This window comes from Acinonyx jubatus, chromosome B3 (genome assembly GCF_027475565.1).
Source record: "Acinonyx jubatus isolate Ajub_Pintada_27869175 chromosome B3, VMU_Ajub_asm_v1.0, whole genome shotgun sequence".
Lineage (NCBI taxonomy): Eukaryota > Metazoa > Chordata > Mammalia > Carnivora > Felidae > Acinonyx > Acinonyx jubatus.
The window spans coordinates 138,879,912-138,902,187 of record NC_069386.1 but is presented as its reverse complement, the minus strand read 5'-3'; the positions used below and the strand labels follow the sequence as shown (position 1 = coordinate 138,902,187).

Sequence of the window (22,276 nt, the reverse complement as noted above, 5' to 3'; positions counted from 1 at the left end):
CCATCTGACTAGCACACAGTGCTGTTCTCACCCTTCCCCGAGATGCCCCCGCGGTCAGCAGTATTGCTTTGTTTCAGTGCTTGGGTGGCTGTTTCCTGAGCCTGAAATGCACACCTGGTCTGACCACAGAATTGAGCAGTTGAAATCGAGACTGGGGCGGGGGGGAATCTGGGGTGCATGGTGTCAGCAGCTGTAGTTGAGTTCTGATACTTTGTTCCACTGAGAACCTGGCCCGCCCTGTTCCTGAGGCTGGCTTACGGGTCTAGGGGGTTCAGATGGGAGTCTTGCTGGAATGATAGAACTCCTGCTGGAGAGAGTGATTTAGAAGCCACCTTGTCGGGCCAGCGGTCCTCACAGATTGGATTTTAAATTCCCTCCTTGCATTTCCCAGGCCCCCCTGGCTTCCTTTCTTTATATCTTATGGTTTCATAGTTGGGGAAGGGTGGATCTGGTCTCAGAAAGAGCCATCGAAGGGGTTCTCCTGTGTCCTTTGGCTGTACTGTCATTTTGTTGTATGGAACAGTTTCTGACTCGAGTAGGCCTTGAGTGTGGGTTTAGAAATCTTCATATTAAAAAAATATATGTATATATCAAAGCTTTCACCGTGATGGAATTTCTAGCAATGGAATTTGTTCTGTAGCCAGCTCAGTTTCTTTGTGGGTTTTCAGAGCCTCCTCAGATTGATCCCAAACCACATTTTCAGTCCCGTATCCTTTTCCTCGCCTCTGTGAGTCTGGGGTCCCACGACCCTTTGTGCATGCCGTTTCCTCTGCCTCGCACCCCCTTTCTCTCCTTTCTCTGCAAGATAGACTCATTTTTCCATCAGAATTCAGCTCTAGGACCTCCCCTTCTGAGAGGTCTTCCCTGATCCTCCCACACTGCCAATCTCTCCCTCCTCTGGGTCCTGTGCCACATGTCACACTGTAGACCTCGTGGCCTGAAGCCTTACTAGAAACGTGTGGAATTATTAGCTCTTGAACTCAACTGTGGGCTCCATGCGGGCAGATGTGCATTTCTGTGTCCCTTCACTCAGCACGGGGCCTGGCACGCAGCAGATGGGTCCTGCATTTGTAGAGCAAAGGGAGGAGGGGGGAGGGGCATATGGCTAAATGATATTGAAGACATCCTTTCATCCCCAGCCCCCTACCTGTGGCTTCCTGGAAGGGAGGGGTCACGGCCGGTTCCCCTGAATAGTGCCTGCCAGGTTGGCATCTGGTGCATGATGGCCGAATGGAGAATGAATGAATGAATGAATGAATAAGAAGGGCATGTCTCTAGAGCATTTGGGGCACAGTTAGATTTCCTTGGGTTCACTAACTTCCCAGGTGTGCCTCTTTTGCTGGAAGCAAGATTCGGTGGTGTTTTTGTGCACGACCAGCTGTCTAGGGGAACGATAGAGGCTGTGGGGGAGGCTGGAGGCCCAGTCGCCCAGCCCCGAGTTAACTCCAGGCATATGAAGCGCACAGCTTACCTGGGCCGCAAGGATGCTGGCAGGGTCGGCGGACTGTCCCCCCAACACTGCGAGGCTGCGTGAAGTTTTCCCACCCGTGTAAGGTCTCCGTTCTCAGCCAGGGTACGCGTGCTGTCTTCTGCGTGAAGCCCGCAGCTTGTTGGTGTTCACCAGCAGGTAGAGTGGTTTGCGTGCCTGCTCCGGGTCCCTCCCCGGGGCCGGTGATAGTGGCCTTTGTGGTTCCATGGACGGGGCAGCCAGGTGCGTGTCTGGACACAGCACAGGCCCTGGGCTCAGACCCTGTGTGAATCTGGGGTCTGTGAACCATAAGCCGTGCGAACTCACCTGTGATGAGACTTAGTTTCTTTTTTACACCAAGTCTGGATTAAAACCCACTTTCCAAAGTTGCCGTGAGCATCTGCCTAAGAGCACAAGTCCAACACTGGCACGTGCAGATCGCAGGCAAGTTGAACACTCCAAGGTCAAGGACAGATTATGATAGTACGAGCGATCAGTATCAGGTAGTATTCCCTGGATGCTGTGGGAACATACTGGCGGCAGGGTGGTGGGGTGGGGGTGTGCTGGCTCTCACAAGACGTTTTGCAGGTGGAGAAGCAAAGGCAAGTATTCTGGGCACAGGGAAGGGCGGATGCAAGCTGGCGTGCATACATGAGGACTAAATGGGGCCGTGCAGACGAGAACCCCACAGCGCAGGCTCTGAACCCAAATGCAGCCGAGCCCAAATATTCTCCCCTCTTCCGGCACCACGGCTGCCTACAGAGCAGTGCTCGTACTTTTCATCAAATGACTGAGAGGGGGCATCAGGTGTTCCGTGAGCTCTGGCCGCCTGGGGAGAGTCCCTGGTGGATAAAGGGTGCCCGGCTCCTGTCTGTGCAGTGAATGAATGAAGAGCCCCCGTGGCCTTTGCCCTCAGCAGGACACCCACTGCTGCCTACTGAATTCAGCCCCGTCTCACCGGGCTCCCCACTTACCGGGCTTCTGTGGCCCGGGGTCCACAGATCCCAGACAGTGGCATGCTTTACGTGGTGATGAGGGTCGAGAGGATTCCGAGGCCTGGAGGGAGAGCGCAGGGATGGAGCGGCCGTGTCTGTCACAGGCACTGGCGGAGGGCGTGGGCTCCGCTAACCGAGCCAGCCGAGGCTGGCTGAGCACCCAGGAGATCGTACAGGATGGTGTATGGCTTTTATCACCGCCACCAGGACCCAGAAAGTGCATCTGTTCCCCAATCAGCGTGACTTCACAGAGTTACCGCGGTGCCAGCCCAAAGCAGCACACCTCCACTTTTGAGTTAGCACACGGGCTGGAATGAAAGGTCAGGTAACCAAGGCATAGCCTCCCCATTACCATGTCCAAGTGCCTGGGCCGGGGCCGAGGTCTGTACATTCTCTCCCTTGACCAGGCTTTTATCAGTCAGCACGTAGCTCAAGAGCACGCCGCGGGGCTGACCGCCTTCTTTCTCTCTTCCAGCCCTCCGTGTCCTCATCTGTGACACGGTGCCTGGGACACCATGTCCTTAGTTGGGGGTTGTCTGGAGCCTCGGCTGAGGTCCCGTTCTAGTCAGCTGCGGCAGGCTCGTGTAAGGATTTAATGGCAGTTAAGTTACTGCTGTCATTATGCCCGTAGCCGTACCTTCCTGGTCCAAGAGGCTGAGGTTTGACAGAGCACGTTCAGAACGAGCAGGGGTGGTTGTAGATTTTGTAGATGGCCATGCTCAGAAATAATACAGACGGCAAAACCCACGAAAACCGCTGGGGTGGCCAGCTGACATTTTCTCTCTGGGATCACGAAAGGGGAGACCGACTGTATTTAAACTAAGAAGGGGTCTGCACATTGGAGGGATAATAGTGATGATAATTATTATCATTTTGGAACCGTGGGGATGGTATTGTTAGCAGTCACAGACACTGGAGGAGGACTGGGTGATTGGCTGGTGACCCAAGTGCACCCTGATGTCCAGAGACAGGAAGGGCCTGCTGTAGGAGGACCCTGAGATCCAGCATCCTGCCCCTGCATCCAGGTCCTGGGTCCTGTTGCCCCCCCCGTCCCCCGCCATGGGCTTATTTGCTTTGTGAAACGTCTCCTTCCAGGGGCAAGGCCTGCGGTGGCCCCGAGTGGGTTCCATAAGATGATCGGTACCTTTCCCTGAAGGGACACACAGTGTGGCAGGTGAACCTCTTTTTTGGGCATTTTCATTGTAAAACAGGCCCTGACAAGCGTACAAAGAACCATCCATCCCTCGGTGGCACTGTGTGCTGGAGAGACGGCTGGGACCGAGTCTGGGGTCTGAAACCCTGAGGACGGGCACGGCCCTCTCCCTGCTGGCTGTGGGACTCTCCCTGTTTCTCGGAGCTTCCATTTCCTCACGTTCCGGCAGGATGCAGCCCTTGCCTGGCCTTCCTCGGAGGCCATGTGAGTAACGATGAAATGTGCTAATGCACGCAAAAATGCCAAACCAGCTGTAAAGCACTTTGCAAACTGTGGAGGGCTGTGTGAAGCCAAGACCCAGGTCTGACCTCTGCGGCCGGGTGTCTGGATTCTAATTTTGCTGCCGGCTTTGGAGAACATGGCCCTGCTCGAGCTGGGAGTTTAGGTACCCTTGCTGCCCGCCTCTGAGCAGCAGTGACCCGCTGCGTCTTCCACAGGTCCGAGTGCCCTTCCAGGTGGTATCAGCTGGCCTTTAGAGGGACCTGTTAAACTAGCACGCTCAGTTATGGCCTTTTCGTTGACTAATCAATTAAAGGTGTTGTTTTAAAAAAAAAATTTTTTTTATATTTGTTTTTTTTTGAGAGACAGAGTGAGACAAAGTGAGAGTGGGGGAGGGACAGAGAGAGAGGGAGACAACAGAATCCGAAGCAGGCTCCAGGCTCTGACCTGTCAGCACAGAGCCCGATGTGGGGCTCGAACCCACAGGCCGTGAGATCATGACCTGAGCAGAAGTCGGACGCTCAACCGACTGAGCCACCCCGGCGCCCCAAGGTGTGTTTTTTTATTGAACATCCCCAATACCTTTATTGGTGTTATTAGAGTAACCGGCATACCAAGGAGGAACAATTATTTAAATGCTCATTAAAAACGAAACAAAACAAAACAAAACCCCTCCTGGCAGAGGGAGACTCTCATTTCATCTGCAAGAGTCCAGTTGCCTGTCGGTTCCCAAGAGGCACAATGAAAAATGATGTTTCCTCGACGTTTGCAAGTTCTCACTTCCCCGGAACCTCTAATGCATTAGGCAGGCCGCGTTACAATTCCTCCCAGGTTTCATTACTGCCAGACTTACACAGAAAGGCATCGTTGAAACGTGGATGCACCTGCCAGGTACGAGGATGAACACTAAACACCAAAACCTACAAACTTCTGCACAGTGGTGCGCGATTTACGGCGTGTGTCCACATACAGGGTCTCATTGGATACCTCCAGCCCTCTTTGGAGGCAGGCGTTATTATTCCCATTCTACTGATGAGGAAACCGAGGCTCAAGGAGGTTGTGATCTGATCGACTTCACTGAGCTGGAAATGTCAAGGCAGAGGTGTGAACCCATGCCGCCGTCCAGGCTCGTGGGAAGGGAGGGTTTCGAACTTCAGAAAAACATAAGGACTGCCTTTAGAGCCGTTAAAGCGAAGAAGCTCCAGTCTGGGTTTCTGCCAACTGAGGAGTAAAAATGTCTGAGGAAGGAAGCAAGCAAGCAAGGACAGACACGGGCCCTGGCTTCTGAGTTGCCAAGCCTGATTTAGTGATGCAAGTACAGCTGACATTTCTAGGTCTCTAGGCCGGGTCTGACGTCAGTTCAGAATAATCTAGGCATCCACCTGTCACTCGGAACCTCAGCAGCCCCAGCAGCAGCGTGGTGGGAAGTGGATCCTGTCTGGGCTGCTGGCAAAGTCATCGCCTCATGGAGCCTCCGGCTCGCCTCTGGGCAGGTGGCCCTGAGCTTGAGGAGGGAGGGGATCATCACCTCTGGTCCCTGGGAGGGGAGGGGAGGGGAGGGGAGGGGGGCTGGCCCTTTGGACAAGAGTCTTCCCTTGCGTCTAAAAAAATGAGGTGTCCGTGACTGGTAGGCCGCGAGTGTAAAATATTTAGCGAGTTTTCGAATAGAAAAATGTTCTGAGTGGCTCTTCAAAGACTTCTGACACTGTTCACTTGTGAAAAGTGAGCAGCCCCTAGTGCTCAAGGCTACTTCAAGGCAAGAGAGAACCGTGAACTGGTAATGTGGAAATGAACGTTTTATTACAAAAAAAAAAAAAAAAGGTTGGGGAGAGTGGAAAGGGACTCGTCTAGGGAGGGCCTCTGAGGGCTGTGAGATTTTTAGAAAAGTCAGAAGCTGTCAGGTCCCGGGAAGGCCGTCCCTGGCAGTCTTGCCTCCGCGAGGAGGAAAGTCTGGGAGCCGAACCACAGCGGTTCATTCAGGGGAGCGGGAAAAGAAAGGGCTTCCTCCGGCGTGAGGAGTGGCCCTGGGGTCTGATGTGACAGACGCCTAGCTCTTCCCCACCTGACAGTGGTTTACGGACAGGTGACCCCCTCTTTCAGCCGCTCCAGAATTTTAGGGGGCATCTTTTTTTTTTTGTTTTTTCCCTTTTCTTTCCTTTTCAGAAGTGGAAACATCTGAGCTCTTTAGAACATGTAGCTACATGCTTCCCAGCAGCTGCCATTTTGAGTTACAAAAATGTTTTCATCGGCCATTTCGGCTGAAGAGCAGTCTTTATTCCTGGCCTGCCAGGGAGTTCTGCGTTTTCTTCTGACATCCCCCTCCCGCACCGGCGGTGGAACGTTTAGAAAACGTGTGGCCATCAGAACAAGAAACAGGAAGTGCTCTGGAGTTGAAGCCCAAGGAACGAAGATGATGAACAAAGAGTTGGGGGGGGGGGAGGCGGAAGGAGGTGGCCCCACTTAAAAACATGAAGAACAGCTGTGTGCCATAAATCGATTAGAGATTCCGAAGCCAAGGTGAAGGGTACAGAAACGCTCTTTAATTTGAAGATCTATGACCTTGTGGGATGTGGCACTTCATTTGCGTTATTAGCTCCCGCGTCAGAAAGGGACATTTTATTTATCTTCTTGTTATTTATTACGTATTTATTCTGCCTTGCTCTAGAAAAGGATTTGAGCGGGACTCTAAATATTATGGCTTCTGGCCAGCTCTCTTGTGAGGCAGTGTGAGGCGAAGGGTTCTGTTCTCCCAAGTACATTAACTAATAAGCTAGGACGGGAGATGGCGTCGTCTTTGCCAGCTGAGGGACGTGTGCTGGAAGGGAAGGCCCAGGGCCGGTCCTGCTGAACGGCCTCCCGGGAGAAACATGGCGGCCCAGGGCCTTGGGCATTTTCCAGGTGGGCAAAAGTCTCCTCAGGGACTCCCAACACGGGGAACTGAATTACCCAGACGTACTGGACACACCGGAGGACGAGAATTGCCTCAGCGGATCTACTTGAGCTGGTTTTAAAAGCGAAGCGAAGTTGAAGCTCAGAATTCTTTTTTTTCTTCTCCGTCCTTCCCCCCTGCCTGCTGGTGTCCTTGCCACCACACATGTATATACAGACTAGGAGACGAGAGTGGACTGATGATTCTTGGAGGACACCAAACCTGGAACGCACGTCTTGGTTGCCGGTGGGGGGTGATCTGGCCCGGTTGGCTGTGTGGTCTGGGAGGATCTCCACCTGGCGCCATGGGATGTGCGCACACTGCGCCCCGAAGCTGTCCGGCCTACCCTGCGTAGGACTCGGGCCGTTGGGTCTTTGAGTCGCTTGCTTTTTACAGCTAAGCATGAAGTCCTCCGGAAACATAATTCGAACAAGTCAAAATAAAAACAAATCTCTGCATGGGATTTCAGAAGTCCTCAAGTCTTTGGGGGAAAGGTCGAGACGGAGGGGTCTTCTCCACTCTGCACTGCACTGTGTTCTCACGTCATCTTCCTGACTTGGGGCGTGGAAATCCATCTGCACCTTTGGCTTCTCCAGGGAGTCTGCGGCTACCATGCCTTCTCAGCGTTAAGAGCTTCCAGCTACAGGAAAGCTCTTAAAAGGGGTTTTTCAAGATCGAGGCTGTGATGTCTTGTTCTCTTTTCCTTCCCGGCCAGCGAGCAAATCTCAGGGTAGAAAGCAGGGCCCGCCCGCACCTGCGCCTTTATAGGAAGCCCGAGCAGAGGTTCAGACGGAAAAGGCAGCGAGTTTGGCCCGCAGGGTGAGGAGGGAGGCCACGAGACAGGTTCTGGCTGAAACATTCAGCCTCCATTTTGTGACGGCCCCGATGATGGACAAAGACAGTAACGTTTTTGGCTCAGTGCCCACAAGTGTCCACTACGATTTGCTTCCGACGCCACGGGAGCCAGTATGTAACAAATCCACACTTGCCACCATTCATCCTGACCACCCCATCAGATTTGACATTCCCCCGTGCGGTTAGCATTCTGGCAAAGGACTTCATGGAGGCCAGTGGCCCCCTATCCAGCCCCCTCCCAGCGGCTGGTGGAGGCCGGCTTCCGTGGTTAGGGCCATGGGAGGAATGGGGGGGCCTCCGTGTGTGAGGCCATAGGAGGAATGGGGGGGCAGCTGCCACACAGCAGCGATCTTCTTATGCTGAATTCCTTCTGTTCCTTCGTATCCACGTTTAAATTTGATGGTGCTTTCTGCATGTAGTGTGGTGTGTGAAACCCTAGAAGGTCCTGTAGCAAAAATCCCAAACGATGCAGAGGGATCAGCCATGTCACTTCAAAACGACGTCTGCCAGGCAGTTGAGTGTGACTTGTGTGTTTTAGAACCTCCTTGGATCAAGTGTTGACTAACCAGTGGTTCTAAAGGGCGGGGGGGGGGGGGGGCATTGAGCTGCGGTTTTGCCCCCACCAGGGGACACTTGGTAACCCCTGGAGAGTTCTGTGATCCTCATAACTGGGGGAGGGAGTGTGACTGGCTTGTAGGGGGTGGGGGCCAGGGCACAGGACCCCCTCCCCCAACACGGTCGTCGAGATCCAAATGTCACCAGTGGCCTTGGTGGATAAAACCCTGGTCCCTCACGGTTGTGGTGTCCCTGCTGTTTTCTCATTGACATCGGTCATTCTCACCAACGCGGCCTCATTTGGCTTCTGAGGCAATGGGGATAAGAGCGCCTCTTCTTTAGGGAAAGCAAGCAGAAGTCTAGGAATTTGGGGTTGCTTGCTGAGGTCGTGTGGCCGATCTGGGCTCCGCGGGGGCAACCTGCCCACGGAGCCAGCTTGCCTCAGCCTTCCAGCCCCGTGGAGCCTTGGCCGGAGCGTCCAACACGTCGCCGGCCTCGGCCTGCTCCGAAGGGGCCCCGAGGCCGCCCTCCAGAGCCGCGCGGATCCGGGACTCGCTTCGCGCTCCTCCCCCCACTGCCCCACCCCCCCCCCCCCCCACCGCCCCCCTACATCCCCACCGCGCGCCTTCAGGTCCGTGGCCCCGCAGCGCGCGCGCCCCGTCCGCTTCTCACGCTCTCTCTGCCTTTCTGTCCGTGTGTCTCCCCAGGTAAAGATGAGCCTTCCAGCTACATTTGCACAACATGCAAGCAGCCCTTCAACAGCGCGTGGTTCCTGCTGCAGCACGCGCAGAACACGCACGGCTTCCGCATCTACCTGGAGCCCGGGCCGGCCAGCAGCTCGCTCACGCCGCGGCTCACCATCCCGCCGCCGCTCGGGCCCGAGGCCGTGGCCCAGTCCCCGCTCATGAATTTCCTGGGCGACAGCAACCCCTTCAACCTGCTGCGCATGACGGGCCCCATCCTGCGGGAGCACCCGGGCTTCGGCGAGGGCCGCCTGCCCGGCACGCCGCCGCTCTTCAGCCCGCCGCCGCGCCACCACCTGGACCCGCACCGCCTCAGTGCCGAGGAGATGGGGCTCGTCGCCCAGCACCCCAGTGCCTTTGACCGAGTCATGCGCCTCAACCCCATGGCCATCGACTCGCCCGCCATGGACTTCTCGCGGCGGCTCCGCGAGCTGGCGGGCAACAGCTCCACGCCGCCGCCCGTGTCGCCGGGCCGCGGCAACCCTATGCACCGGCTCCTGAACCCCTTCCAGCCCAGCCCCAAGTCCCCGTTCCTGAGCACGCCGCCGCTGCCGCCCATGCCGCCCGGGGGCACGCCGCCGCCGCAGCCGCCGGCCAAGAGCAAGTCGTGCGAGTTCTGCGGCAAGACGTTCAAGTTCCAGAGCAATCTCATCGTGCACCGGCGCAGCCACACGGGCGAGAAGCCCTACAAGTGCCAGCTGTGCGACCACGCGTGCTCGCAGGCGAGCAAGCTCAAGCGCCACATGAAGACGCACATGCACAAGGCCGGCTCGCTGGCCGGCCGCTCCGACGACGGCCTCTCGGCCGCCAGCTCCCCGGAGCCCGGCACCAGCGAGCTGGCCGGCGAGGGCCTCAAGGCGGCCGACGGCGACTTCCGCCACCACGAGAGCGACCCGTCGCTGGGCCACGAGCCCGAGGAGGAGGACGAGGAGGAGGAGGAGGAGGAGGAGGAGCTGCTGCTGGAGAACGAGAGCCGGCCGGAGTCGAGCTTCAGCATGGACTCGGAGCTGAGCCGCAACCGCGAGAACGGCGGCGGCGGGGTGGCCGGGGTGGCGGGCGCGGGCGGCGTGGGCGGCGCGGCCAAGACGCTGGCCGACGAGAAGGCGCTGGTGCTGGGCAAGGTCATGGAGAACGTGGGGCTGGGCGCGCTGCCGCAGTACGGCGAGCTGCTGGCCGACAAGCCCAAGCGCGGCGCCTTCCTGAAGCGCGCGCCGGGCGGCGGCGACGCGGGCGACGACGACGACGCGGGCGGCTGCGGCGACGCGGGCCCGGGCGGCGCGGTCAACGGGCGCGGCGGCGGCTTCGCGCCGGGCGCCGAGCCCTTCCCGGGCCTGTTCCCGCGCAAGCCGGCGCCGCTGCCCAGCCCCGGGCTCAACAGCGCCGCCAAGCGCATCAAGGTGGAGAAGGACCTGGAGCTGCCGCCCGCCACGCTCATCCCGTCCGAGAACGTGTACTCGCAGTGGCTCGTGGGCTACGCGGCGTCGCGGCACTTCATGAAGGACCCCTTCCTGGGCTTCACGGACGCGCGCCAGTCGCCCTTCGCCACGTCGTCCGAGCACTCGTCCGAGAACGGCAGCCTGCGCTTCTCCACGCCGCCCGGGGACCTGCTGGACGGCGGGCTGTCGGGCCGCAGCGGCACGGCCAGCGGCGGCAGCACGCCGCACCTGGGCGGCCCGGGCCCCGGGCGGCCGAGCTCCAAGGAGGGCCGCCGCAGCGACACGTGCGAGTACTGCGGCAAGGTGTTCAAGAACTGCAGCAACCTGACGGTGCACCGGCGGAGCCACACCGGCGAGCGGCCTTACAAGTGCGAGCTGTGCAACTACGCGTGCGCGCAGAGCAGCAAGCTCACGCGCCACATGAAGACGCACGGGCAGATCGGCAAGGAGGTGTACCGCTGCGACATCTGCCAGATGCCCTTCAGTGTCTACAGCACCCTGGAGAAACACATGAAAAAGTGGCACGGGGAGCACTTGCTGACTAACGACGTCAAAATCGAGCAGGCCGAGAGGAGCTAAGCGCGCGGGGCCCCGGCGCCCCGCACCTGTACAGTGGAACCGTTGCCAATCGCGAGAATGCTGACCTTGACACTTGCCTCCGCGTCTGCGCCACTTCGGCACCCCCCCCCCCGCCCCGGGCCCCCACCCCCAACCCCCGCGCGTCCCCGGGGGCCCCGGGGGAGGCGGCGCTCCAACCTAACCTGTGTCTACGAAGTCCTACGGAAACCCGAGGGTTGATGGAGGCAGTAAAAATTGTGGAGCCTTTTAACTGTGCAATAATTTCTGTATTTATTGGGTTTTGTAATTTTTTTGGCATGTGCAGGTACTTTTTATTATTATTCTTTGTGTTTAAATTCTTTTAAGAGATTTTGTTGGGTATCCATCCCTTCGTTGTTTTTTTTTTTGTTTTTGTTTTTGTTTTTTTTTTGTTTGTTCGTTTGTTTTTTTAAACCCAGTAGTAGCCTGAGCAATGACTCCCGAGCAGTGTAGAAGGGAAGCTTATCTTTTAAATTATAATTTGGGGGGGAGGGCGCTGCTTTTTTGAAATTTAAGCTAAGCATGTGTAATTTCTTGTGAAGAAGCCAACACTTAAATGACTTTTAAAGTTTACTTTTTTTAATTCCTTCTTTGGTCCTGAAATAAAAAGTGGCATGCATTTTTTTTTTGTTTTTTGTTTTTTGTTTTTGTTTTTTGTTGGTTTTTTGGGTTTTTTTTGGGGGGGGTGGATGTACAGCGGATAACAATCTTTAAAGTCGTAGCACTTTGCTTCAGAGTTGGAATGGAGATGTAGCACTGATGATGTCCTGAGTAACAGAGGCCTTTTCTGCAACCTTTACATTATACAAGGAAACGTTTTAGTGGTGGGGGCCCCCACCCTGAAAATTCCACACTGCCGGAGAAATGCCAGTTTTTGAGAGCTGCGGGGGGGGGGGGGGGGATGGCCTGAGAGCATTCTACAGTGGTGTGGCATCAGCAGATAACTGTCCTTTTTTTGGGGTGTGGGTGTGCCCTGGGGTGCCGTCTTGGCTCTTTGCTGTAGATTAGGCTACATAAAATGGGCAGAGGGTACCTTTTTTTGGGTAAACGGTGATCTGCAGTGACACAGGAAGAAGGCCACCGTATTCTTTCAGGCTTCTTCTGGCTTGATGGCTTCTCTCTCTCTCTCTCTCTCTCTCTCTCTCTGTCTCTGTCTATCACCCCCACTACAAAAAGTCCCAAGTCCTATGTTGCTACAAGTGATAATTGACCGTGTCTCAAGCAGACAAGTGCCCTGCCGAGGTGAATTGAGAGAAGTTAGTATTCTCTCATTTAATGCACACTGATGACATTGTACGGACAGGGGGGAAAATCTTGCAAATTTCTGTTCCCTTTTACTGGAAAAGCAGGGAAAAGAGTTCCATCCGAAGGTGCCCAGCGCTACTTTCCATTTTTTTTTTTTTCTATCCCATTAGGTTGGAAGGTACTAAACATTGGACTGTTAAGATTAGACATTGGAATTCTGTTGACCCGCACTTTAAAGCTTTTGTTTGCATTTAAATTAAATGGCTTCTAAACAAGAAATTGCAGCATATTCTTCTCTCTGGCCCAGAGGTGGGTTAAACTGTAAGGGACGGCTGAGATCGAGTGTCAGTGTTGCTAAGCATGGCATTCACAATACTGGCACTATAAAGAACAAAATAAAATAATTTATTGGACAGTTTTTCTACTGCCATTCAATTTGACGTGAGTGCCTTGAAAACTGATCTTCCTATTTGAGTCTCTTGAGACAAATGCAAACCTTTTTTTTTTTTTTTTGGAAACGAAAAGACTTTTTAAGAGTAAAACAAGAAAAGTACATTCTTTAGATACAAACAAAGCCACCTTTACCTTTAATTAGATTAAATTTTAAAAATCCTGGCTGAAGATAGAGGACGTGAAAATGCCATAAGGACCCAATCAAATGAAGAAATAAACCCAGCACAACCGTGGACATCCTTAGCTGAATTATCCTCAACCCCTTTTGTTTTTGGGACAACGCTGCTTAGATTTGGCGTGGAGGTGATTTACTGCTGAATTAAAACTCAAGTGACAGAAGTTACACGCTGATATCGTTGAATGAAAAACAAAACAAACGAAAACAATTCAGGAACAATGGCTAATTTTTTTTCTAAAGTTAAATTTAGTGCACTCTGTCTTAAAAATACGTTTACAGTATTGGATACATACAAGGGTAAAAAAAAATCGTGTGTATGTGTGTTGGAGCGATCATTTTTTTTTTTCAAAGTTTGCTTAATAGGTTATAAAAAAAATGCCACAGTGGCTGCGTGTATATTGTTTTCTTTTGGTGACGGGGTTTTAGTATATATTATATATATTAAAATTTCTTGATTACTGTAAAAGTGGACCAGTATTTGTAATAATTGAGAATGCCTGGGCATTTTACAAAACAAGAAAAAAAAAAACCCTTTTCTTTTCCTTGAAAATGTTGCAGTAAAACTTAAATGGTGGGTCTATAAATTTGTTCTTGTCACAGTAACTGTAAAGTCGGAGTTTTAGTAAATTCTTTTCTGCCTTGGGTGTTGAATTTTTATTTCAAAAAAAAATGTATAGAAACTTGTATTTGGGGATTAAAAGGGGATTGCTACACCATGTAGAAAAAGTATGTAGAAAAAAAGTGCTTAATATTGTTATTGCTTTGCAGAGAAAAAAAAAAATCACATTTCTGACCTTGACCTTATTTTTCTCTTCCTGCCCCCTCTGGAATGGATATATTGGTTGGTTCATATGATGTAGGCACTTGCTGTATTTTTACTGGAGCTTGTAATTTTTTAACTGTAAGCTTGTCCTTTTAAAGGGATTTAATGTACCTTTTTGTTAGTGAATTTGGAAATAAAAAGAAAAAAAAAACAAAAACAAACAGGCTGCCATAATATATTTTTTTAATTTGGCAGGATAAAATGTTGCAAAAAAAAATTTGTATGTTAAGTCCTATTGTACAGGAGAAAGAGGGTTGTTTGACAACCTTTGAGGAAAAGAAACAAAAGGAAGTCGTTAAATGCTTTGGTTCACAGATCCTTTTAGTTGTATATATTTTTGTCGGAATTGGCCTATACAAAGGACTGTTCGAGCAGGGCTTCTCCCCGAACGCCCCGAACCTTGCATCAAGGCTCCCTGGTGTGGCCACAGCAGACCGGATGGGAAATCCTTTATTCGCGTTGAGTGGGAAAATCGGTTTTCGTAAAGATGTTGGTGACATCTCGCAGGGTCCTCTTGTTCTCTGAGAGGCCATCTGTAAGATGTCGGGGGTCCGAGGAGAGAGCGAGAGCATCTTCCTTCTCTACCGTCCATCGTGGCGGTCGCCACCACATCTCCCGCCCGTAAGAGCAGAAAGAAATGCAAACCGAGCTTTCTTTAGTCCTTGGGAAAACCTGAAACAGACAAACGGAAGATGTAACAAGAGCTGGTGAATCAGCTAGGCACAGGTGACGTGAGCTGCTGTTGAGAGCAGCACACACTGGATTTCAGGAAGGAGTCCCCGTCACAACCAGGGCCTTTCATGCCGCGGAGAGTGTTGGCCTGTTGTCTTTCTTACCTGCTCTGCTGCTTTTCTCGCTGAAACCTACATTCCGTCAGTTTCCGAGTGCCGAGGGCCTGGGATGAATTCGGTGCCTTTCCATATCTCTCTCTCCTTCCTCTGCGTTTCCTCTCCATTCCTCTCTATCAGCCCGTTGTTTGTCTTCTTCGTCTTTATTTAATTTCTTCTCTTTCTCCCTCCCTGTACCCCCCTTTTTCTTCGTCCTCTTCTTTTTTTTTCTTCTTCCTTCCTTTTCTCTTTCTTTCTCTCTCTCTCTTTCTTTCTCTCCCTTTCTTTGTTTCTTCTTTCTTTCTTTCTTTTTTTTTTTGTAAAGCCAAGTAGCTTTAAGATGAAATAAAGTGGTGGTTTTTTGGATGAGGGAATAATACATTTAAAAAAAAATACCTATATCAGGAAGCCATTTTTTTATTTCAGGAACTGTAAAAACCATTATTTCAGGTTGTGAAAGTATAACCAAGCATCTTTTTGGGCAATTTCTTTACCAAATGCAGAAATCTTTCTTCTGGGAGCTTTTCCGTTCAGTACGCCCCTCCCTCCTTGCCACCTACCTTTGCAAAGTGAACAGAAATGGGGAGGAGGGGAGAGAAAGCTGAGATGTCAGTTTCCTACCTGCCCGACCCGACCTGAAGACCCAGGGGCTGCCCTTTCCTTCGGATGCCCTGTTAAGGTACTTGAGAGCCTCCAAGGTGGTCCTCCTGTCATTGCGAAAGCTAGCCAGCCCTCACCAGCTTACACAAAGTCACCAGAATGCCAGGACTAAGCCATCCTAAAGCACAAAGATTGTGTCTCTGTCGACCGCAGAGAAAAGCGCATTATGCTTCTCTCATGTTTAAGAAGCCAACACTGGAGCAGATGACGCAGTGAGAGGGGCCCCGAGCCTGGGTGACCCAGCCGACCTCAGGCCGGGTTCCATACTGCCACAACTTTGTTCAAAGTTGCCCCAAATTGGAACCTGCCACTTGCCATTAGAGGGTCTTTTATGGGGAGAGGGGGAGGCTGAACTACTCTAAAGCAAAATGTCAGAAAGTAAGGAAGCCAGCCTTTCATCCCGGTCCGAAGCGACGTAGCGAAGGTTCGGTTGCACACAGGCAAACCCGTGATTTTGGTGCTCTTTGTATCTCAAACCCTGCAAAGCAAAGTTCCATTGATTTAAGTTGTTTGCATTTGTACTGGCAAGGCAAAATATTTTTATTACCTTTTCTATTACTTATTGTATGAGCTTCTGTTGTTTACTTGGAGGTTCTGTCTTTTACTACAAGTTTGGAACTATTTATTATTGCTTGGTATTTGTGCTCAGTTTAAGAAACGGGCACTTTTTTTTTTTTATTATGGATAAAATGTTGAGATGACAGGAGGTCATTTCAATATCGCTTAGTAAAATATTTATTGTTCCTTTAATTCTCTGTACAAGATTTTGGGCCTCTTTTTCCCCTTAATGTCACGATGTTGAGTTCAGCATGTGTCTGCCATTTCATTTGTACGCTTGTTCAAGACCAAGTTTGTTCTGGTTCCAAGTTATAAAAATAAATTGGACATTTAACTTGATCTCCTAGCCTGGTCCTCTTCTGTGTCTTTGAGGGGTGGGTGGGGGGTGGGCAGCTCATTTCCAAGGGGGGACTGAAGGTCTTTCTCCATTTTCCTCTCGACCCAAACCCTTGCGCCCACATCTGGGAAGACAGGAAATAATGGCCCGAGACACCAACAGTTCTCTTTGTTTATCTTGCGGAGCCGCGTGATTTGGATCAGGGGTCCTCAGTCCTCACTGCACATTGGAAGCACCTGGGAGGGTTTGACAGTCCCAGTGCTCGGGCCCCACCCACACCAGCTTCTATCAGAATCTCTGGAGGAGGGATGCAGACGTCAGGGTTTTTGAAAGTGATCCGGGTGATTTTCCTATCTGGCCACAGTTGAGAACGAGGGGTTTAGAAGAAAAGGCACTTGTCTGGGAATGGCAAGACTTGGGTCTAGTTTAATTCATTTTTTTTTTTTTTGAAATTTATTGTCACATTGGTTTCCATACAACACCCAGTGCTCATCCCAAAAGGTGCCCTCCTCAATACCCATCACCCACCTTCCCCTCCCTCCCAACCCCCATCAACCCTCAGTTTGTTCTCAGTTTTTGAGAGTCTCTTATGCTTTGGCTCTCTCCCACTCTAAAAGGTCTAGTTTAATTCAGCTAACATTTTCCGACTCCCCAGTGAGAGCCACTGGGTGTGGCACTGAGAGGTCAGAGTGGGACAGAAGCCCTTCTCAAATGGCTCTGTGCCCTCGGGCAGGTCCCCCGGGTCCCCCATCAGTGAGGTGAGGTTGTTGGACTGGAGAGCATCTCTGACCACCTGTGACTCTTAAGAGAATTACCTTCCCGTCCCATGTGCCAGATGTTAACGGACTTGAGGAAATGTTCTTTGGGGATAATCTCACAGAGCCAGAAGAGGAAACAAGGCCTTTCAGAAGGAAAGAGCTTTTAACTTGATGTTTCCTAGTGCCCGGCCTGGAGCAGCCAAGGTGGAGAAGGAAGGAGGCATTCTTCTGGGTTTCAGCCAGTTAGGCACACAGTTCCCTTCCGCCTCCTCCTCGTGAGTGAGCATCTGAGCCCACGGCTCTGGGTGAAAAGGGATCAAAGGTCCCCTGGGTTCTTGTCCGCTCTTCTTATGTTTCCTGCTCTTAAAGACACAAAGAACATTCCACGTGAGTCATTTCGGCAACCTCACTGGGCACCACCGTGAGCCAGGTCCCCACCTAGGCAGCCCGGGGAATCTTGGCAAGGACGCTGCAAAAAAATGAACACACACCGTGAAGCCATGCTTTGTGGGGGCTGTGCCCGCAGAGATGGGAGGAGAAACCCAGCCGCGCGTTCCTCTGTGTCCCGTTTTCACCCCAAAGAGGTCACTTCTCCCGAGGCCCTGCCTAAGCGCTGGAGGACAAGACGTGGGATTTGAACCACAGCACCAAAAATGGTAGCCATTCAGAAGACCTGCCCTGCTTTCTAGGGGCTCAAGGAAGAAGAATCCCCAGAGAGGAATTCTCTTCTTTCCCGTGGGCCCTGGGCTCCGAGTCTTTTCCCAGCTGGCTTTAAAACGCAGGTGTCCGAGACTTTGTGTGTTTTCCCACCCAGAAAACCGGGCAAGGGACAGACGTGAAAGGCTCACCTGCTGTCTTGTAGCCTGTTCCCTCCCTCAGCCCTTCTAAGAAGGCCACGTTTGGGGCTTGCCCGTGGGGGCAAAGGAAAGGCTCTACTTGATTCTCACCGTTGTCCCATAAGTAGCCCTACCACCCCAGGTCAGTCCTTTCCCTTTTCTGGTCTCAGTTTCCCCACCCGTAAAATGGAGACTTAAGGTGATCTGGAAGGACACCTTTTGCCTTTGAATGGTTGGACCCCGATGACCTCTGTGTGCCCAGAGTACCAACATTCGGTGGGCATGTGTATGTCAGAAATGTTCCCCATTCTGATGACACAGATCAGGGCGAGAGTGAGTTTCCCGGGCTTTTGCTGGTCGCAGTGAGGTGTCCTCAGCCACCCTGCAGGTCACAGATTCTGGACGTTTTCCAAGGAGTTCCTCCTCGTACTTGGGGCATCAGAGCAGGCTGCTGAACACCTGAGTCCGGAGCTGTAAGCTCCTCAAAGTTAGAAAACATTGCCTTCTGCCTTGGAGAGAAAACGAGGTGGATAGAACCTCAAAAAATGTTAAATGTGAGGGGCGCCTGGGTGGCTCAGTCGGTTAAGCGTCCGACTCTTGATTTCGGCTCGGGTCACGATCTCACGGACTGAGCCCCATGTCGGGCTCCACGCTGAGCATGGAATCTGCTTGGGTTTCTCTCTCTCCCTCGCTCTCTCTCAAAATAAATAAATTAGCATTAAAAAAAAATGTTAACATGTTAAAATATATGACGAAACTTATGTGACCTCCGAGCCAGGGAGACGAGGATTCTGACCTCTTGTGTAGATGAAATCTGGGTTACCAGCTGCCTGCATGGCATAGCCTTCAAACCAATTTTTACTGGATTCTGGTTACAGACCATCTAGGATGCTCTAAAGAAGTTGAAGCTGGTTGAGATCAGGAGTCTATTTCACTCCCCAAGCAAGGCCTGAGCTGGGTATCAGGTCTGGGCACGGAGGGAGGTCTTGGGCCCGGTCTTTCCTCTTAAGCAACTCCTTGTTCAATGAGACAGATGCACTATGAAACCAGACTGCAGGACGGGGTGGTGTGGGCAGTGAGAAGGGCGCAGGGGGAGGACAGCTGATCAGCTGGGGAGAGGGAGGAGTAGGGAAACTGTGCAGCCCTTTAAAAGATGAGTAAAGATTCACCACGATGATGAGGACAGTGAGGGAGAAAAGGCACGTTTTGCAGTGGGTATGACAGGGGAAGATGCATGGATATTGGAAAAGCACAGTGAAGCCCACGGACAAACAGAATTTTATAGTTGGCTGAGACTCTTAAAGGTCATCCTGTATTATCCCATATAACATGGGAATTCTCTCCCAAATCCTAACATATAGCACACCCATCCATCCACCCATCCATCCACCCATCCATCCATCCATCGATGCATCCACCCATCTACTCACCCATCCATCCATCCACTCATCCATCCACTCACCCATCTGTCCATTCACTCATCCATCCATCCACCCACACACTCACCCCATCCATCCACCCACCCATCTGTCCATCCATCCATCCATCCATCCACCAACCCACTCACCCCATCCATCCATCCACCCACCCACCCACCCATCCACCCATCCACCCACTCACCCCATCCATCCATCCACCCATCCACTCACCCATCCATCCATTCACTCATCCATCCATCCATCCATCCATCTGTCCATCCATCCATCCACCCATCCGTCCATCCACAAATAGTTCATTTAATAAACATTTATCAAGGACCTATGCTGTGTCACAGACTCTTCTGGGGAGCTACAAATCAATAAGGTGCACCCTTGCCTTCCAGAGGTTTCCCTTTCAGTGGGCAGGATAAGACACCCACCATTATATTCAGTTATTTGTTCCCTTAACTGTCCTGGGGTTCCTACAGAGTGCCCCCATTCATAGGCCTTGGATACAGTCATGCCCCGGCTGACTCTAGTTAGCTGGGGAGGCAGAAAGTGAACAATCAGCATTCTTTCTTTTGGATGGGAGCATGGGCTCCAGCAGGAAGCTGGAGGGGACATTAGTGTTCTTCATTACAGATTAGGAAACCCAGTCTTCGGCCCATTTCCTACTGCCGCCATCTAAACTGTCTTTCTTTACTATGGCTTATTCCTCACAGGCTGTAATGAACATATATTTGTGTTTCTGTCATCGCTTATAATTCAACATTTTTAGAGTAAGAAATGTCCAATTTAGGACACATCCCAGCATGGGAACCCAAGGCTCCTGTCTGGAGGAAGTGGTGGTTACTCTTCCTGTCCCAGTTCCCACATATGATAATGGTGCTGGCATATCGCTGGTGAGACAGGCCATATGCAACTTCTTTTGGCTCCAGATGCACGGCAGGCTCCAAAGGGGAGGCTGGTCTCCCACCACCTTCGGCGCTCAGCACGACCTTTGTTTGGAGGTACCCGTGAGAGTTCAGGTTTGTTCTCTATATCATGTTTCAACCACATTCTCCCATTTTTCTCTCAAAAGCCCTGGATTAGTGCGTACCAAAAGCCTAATGATATCCTGACTCTTTGATCTGGTGATGTAATCCTCAGAAACGATACTAAGTATACTAGTTAGCGATTTCTTGAGAGAGACCTATAGACAGGTTGCCTCAACATTTCGTTCAATTCCTTATTAATAATTTCCATCCTTCGTCCCCCCACAAGGCTGTGAGCAGGTCAGTAGGAAACATAGTAAAATATGAAAAAGCAGTAAAACATCAGGAACAGAGAGATGAAAAGACAGAGTAAAATGTAAACACCTGCGTAAGAATATAGCCTAGAGAAACAGGCTATATGTTGCTACGCTTAAATCATGTATTGGAGCCTAAGCTTCTTGGGAGCGAAGGGAAAAAAGAAACATAGACACAATGCTTATGATTCAAGAGGAGAAAACATGCCAGCCAATGACACATAATAGCAAAATTTTCAAAGCAGCCTCTGTGTTCAACAATAAAGGAGTGAGTGAATGAGAAGGTCCATTATGGGATGTTTATATCCCCCTAACACGAGAGGTTGAAGACTTATGTAATACTAGGAAAACTGTGCGTGAGATAATGTTCACTTTCAAAAGAACGGAGACCGTGCGCGTGCTAGGGTTCCACACGATCGCCGCATGACGCGGTGTCGATGTCTCTCAGATGCGAATGCTGGAAGGAAAGCCTCGACAGAGGTATTTTCTCCTACCCCGAAGTTTCAGGGGGCTTTGCCCTATTGCTTTTGCAACTGAAAATATTCGAGTGGATACTGGGAGTTAGGCCCTCCCAAACGCCTTCCCAGCATTCGCTGCCTCTTGGAGCCATTTGTTCTGGGTAATCATTCCCCAGGAGGTGCACAAGTGGGGCACACGGTCAACCACTGGACAATATGGAAATGCCCGCACATCCCATAACCGAGCACTGATCGCAACAGAAGCAAACGTGTCTTTTTTGATTAAATAAGCAAAAAGGGTTTTTTTTTTCAATTTTTTAATGTTTATTTATTTTTGAGAGAGAGAGAGAGAGAGAGAGAACGGGGGAGGGGCAGAGAGAGAAGGAGACACAGAATCGGAAGCAGGCTCCAGGCTCTGAGCCGTGAGCACAGAGCCCGATATGGGGCTCGAACTCACAGACTGTGAGATCATGACCTGAGCCGAAGTCGGACGCTCGACCGACTGAGCCACCCAGGCGCCCCATGATTCTGGGTTACATTTCAGTGAGCCCCTTCTGGCTGCATGGGGTGGGCCGACTGTCATGGGCAGGAGGTAAAGCAAGGGTTGGGGAAGGAGACAGGAGATTAGCTTGGACTGACATCAAAAGAGGCGGAGGTGGCCAGCAGAGGTCCGATTCAGGACTCCTTCTGGAAATGGAGAGAAGGAAATAGAGACGTGCCGAGGGATTGGTTGCAGGTGTGGAAGAGAGGTCGCCATCACGGATGACGGTGCATTCTTGGCCCCAGCAGCAGGTGCATGGCCACTCACGGACCTAGGGGGAGACTGGAGGTGAGGGGCATCATGGGGCAGGTGGGAAGGGGCTCGGGGTTCTCTCTGGCCTGGGAAGCTGGAGGTGCCCGCTGGTTAATTGCTGGTGATGCCTCTCTCACCAGGTTATCAAGGGAATTCAGACATAAACATCTGCAGAGCAACAGCAAGGCACCGTTAGTGACCGAAGACACTAGGGGTACAGACTGCCTGTGTTCATAGCTTAGCTCCGACACCGATGAGCTGGAGATCTTGGCCCAATCACATAACCTGGTCGTGCCTCAGTTCCTGGCCCGTAAAATGGGGATGCTAATAGCGCTTCCCTGTTACAGACTGTTTGTGTCCCCCACAAATTCCTATGTTAAAACCCTGACCCCCCCCCCCCAGTGCGTCGGTATTTGGAGGCGGGGATTTTGGGGGGTAATTGTGGTTATGTGAGGGCATGAGGGCGGAGCCCCTTATAAGAAGAGGCACCAGAAGCTTGCTCTCTTACTCTCCCTGGGCACACAAAGACAAGGTCATGTGAGCACCCAGTGAGACGGGAGCCAAGTTCGGAGGCCTCAGCGTGAAGTCTACCCACCGACACCTTGATCTTGGACTCCCAGCCTCTGGAACTCTG

The 22,276-nt window shown here is 51.9% G+C and overlaps 1 protein-coding gene across 4 annotated transcripts in view; it reads left to right on the top strand.

Annotated features, from left to right (window-relative positions):
* Positions 1 to 16,093, top strand: part of BCL11B (BCL11 transcription factor B) — a 97,655-nt gene extending 81,562 nt beyond the window's left edge. For all 4 annotated transcript variants that reach the window (XM_027066587.2, XM_027066588.2, XM_027066585.2 and 1 more), the window contains one exon: positions 8,942 to 16,093. In XM_027066587.2, the coding sequence (XP_026922388.2) occupies positions 8,942 to 10,992 (2,051 nt within the window). In that variant the 3' untranslated portion in view covers positions 10,993 to 16,093. The remainder of the gene's footprint in view (positions 1 to 8,941) is intronic.
* The last annotated feature ends 6,183 nt before the right edge of the window (positions 16,094 to 22,276 follow it).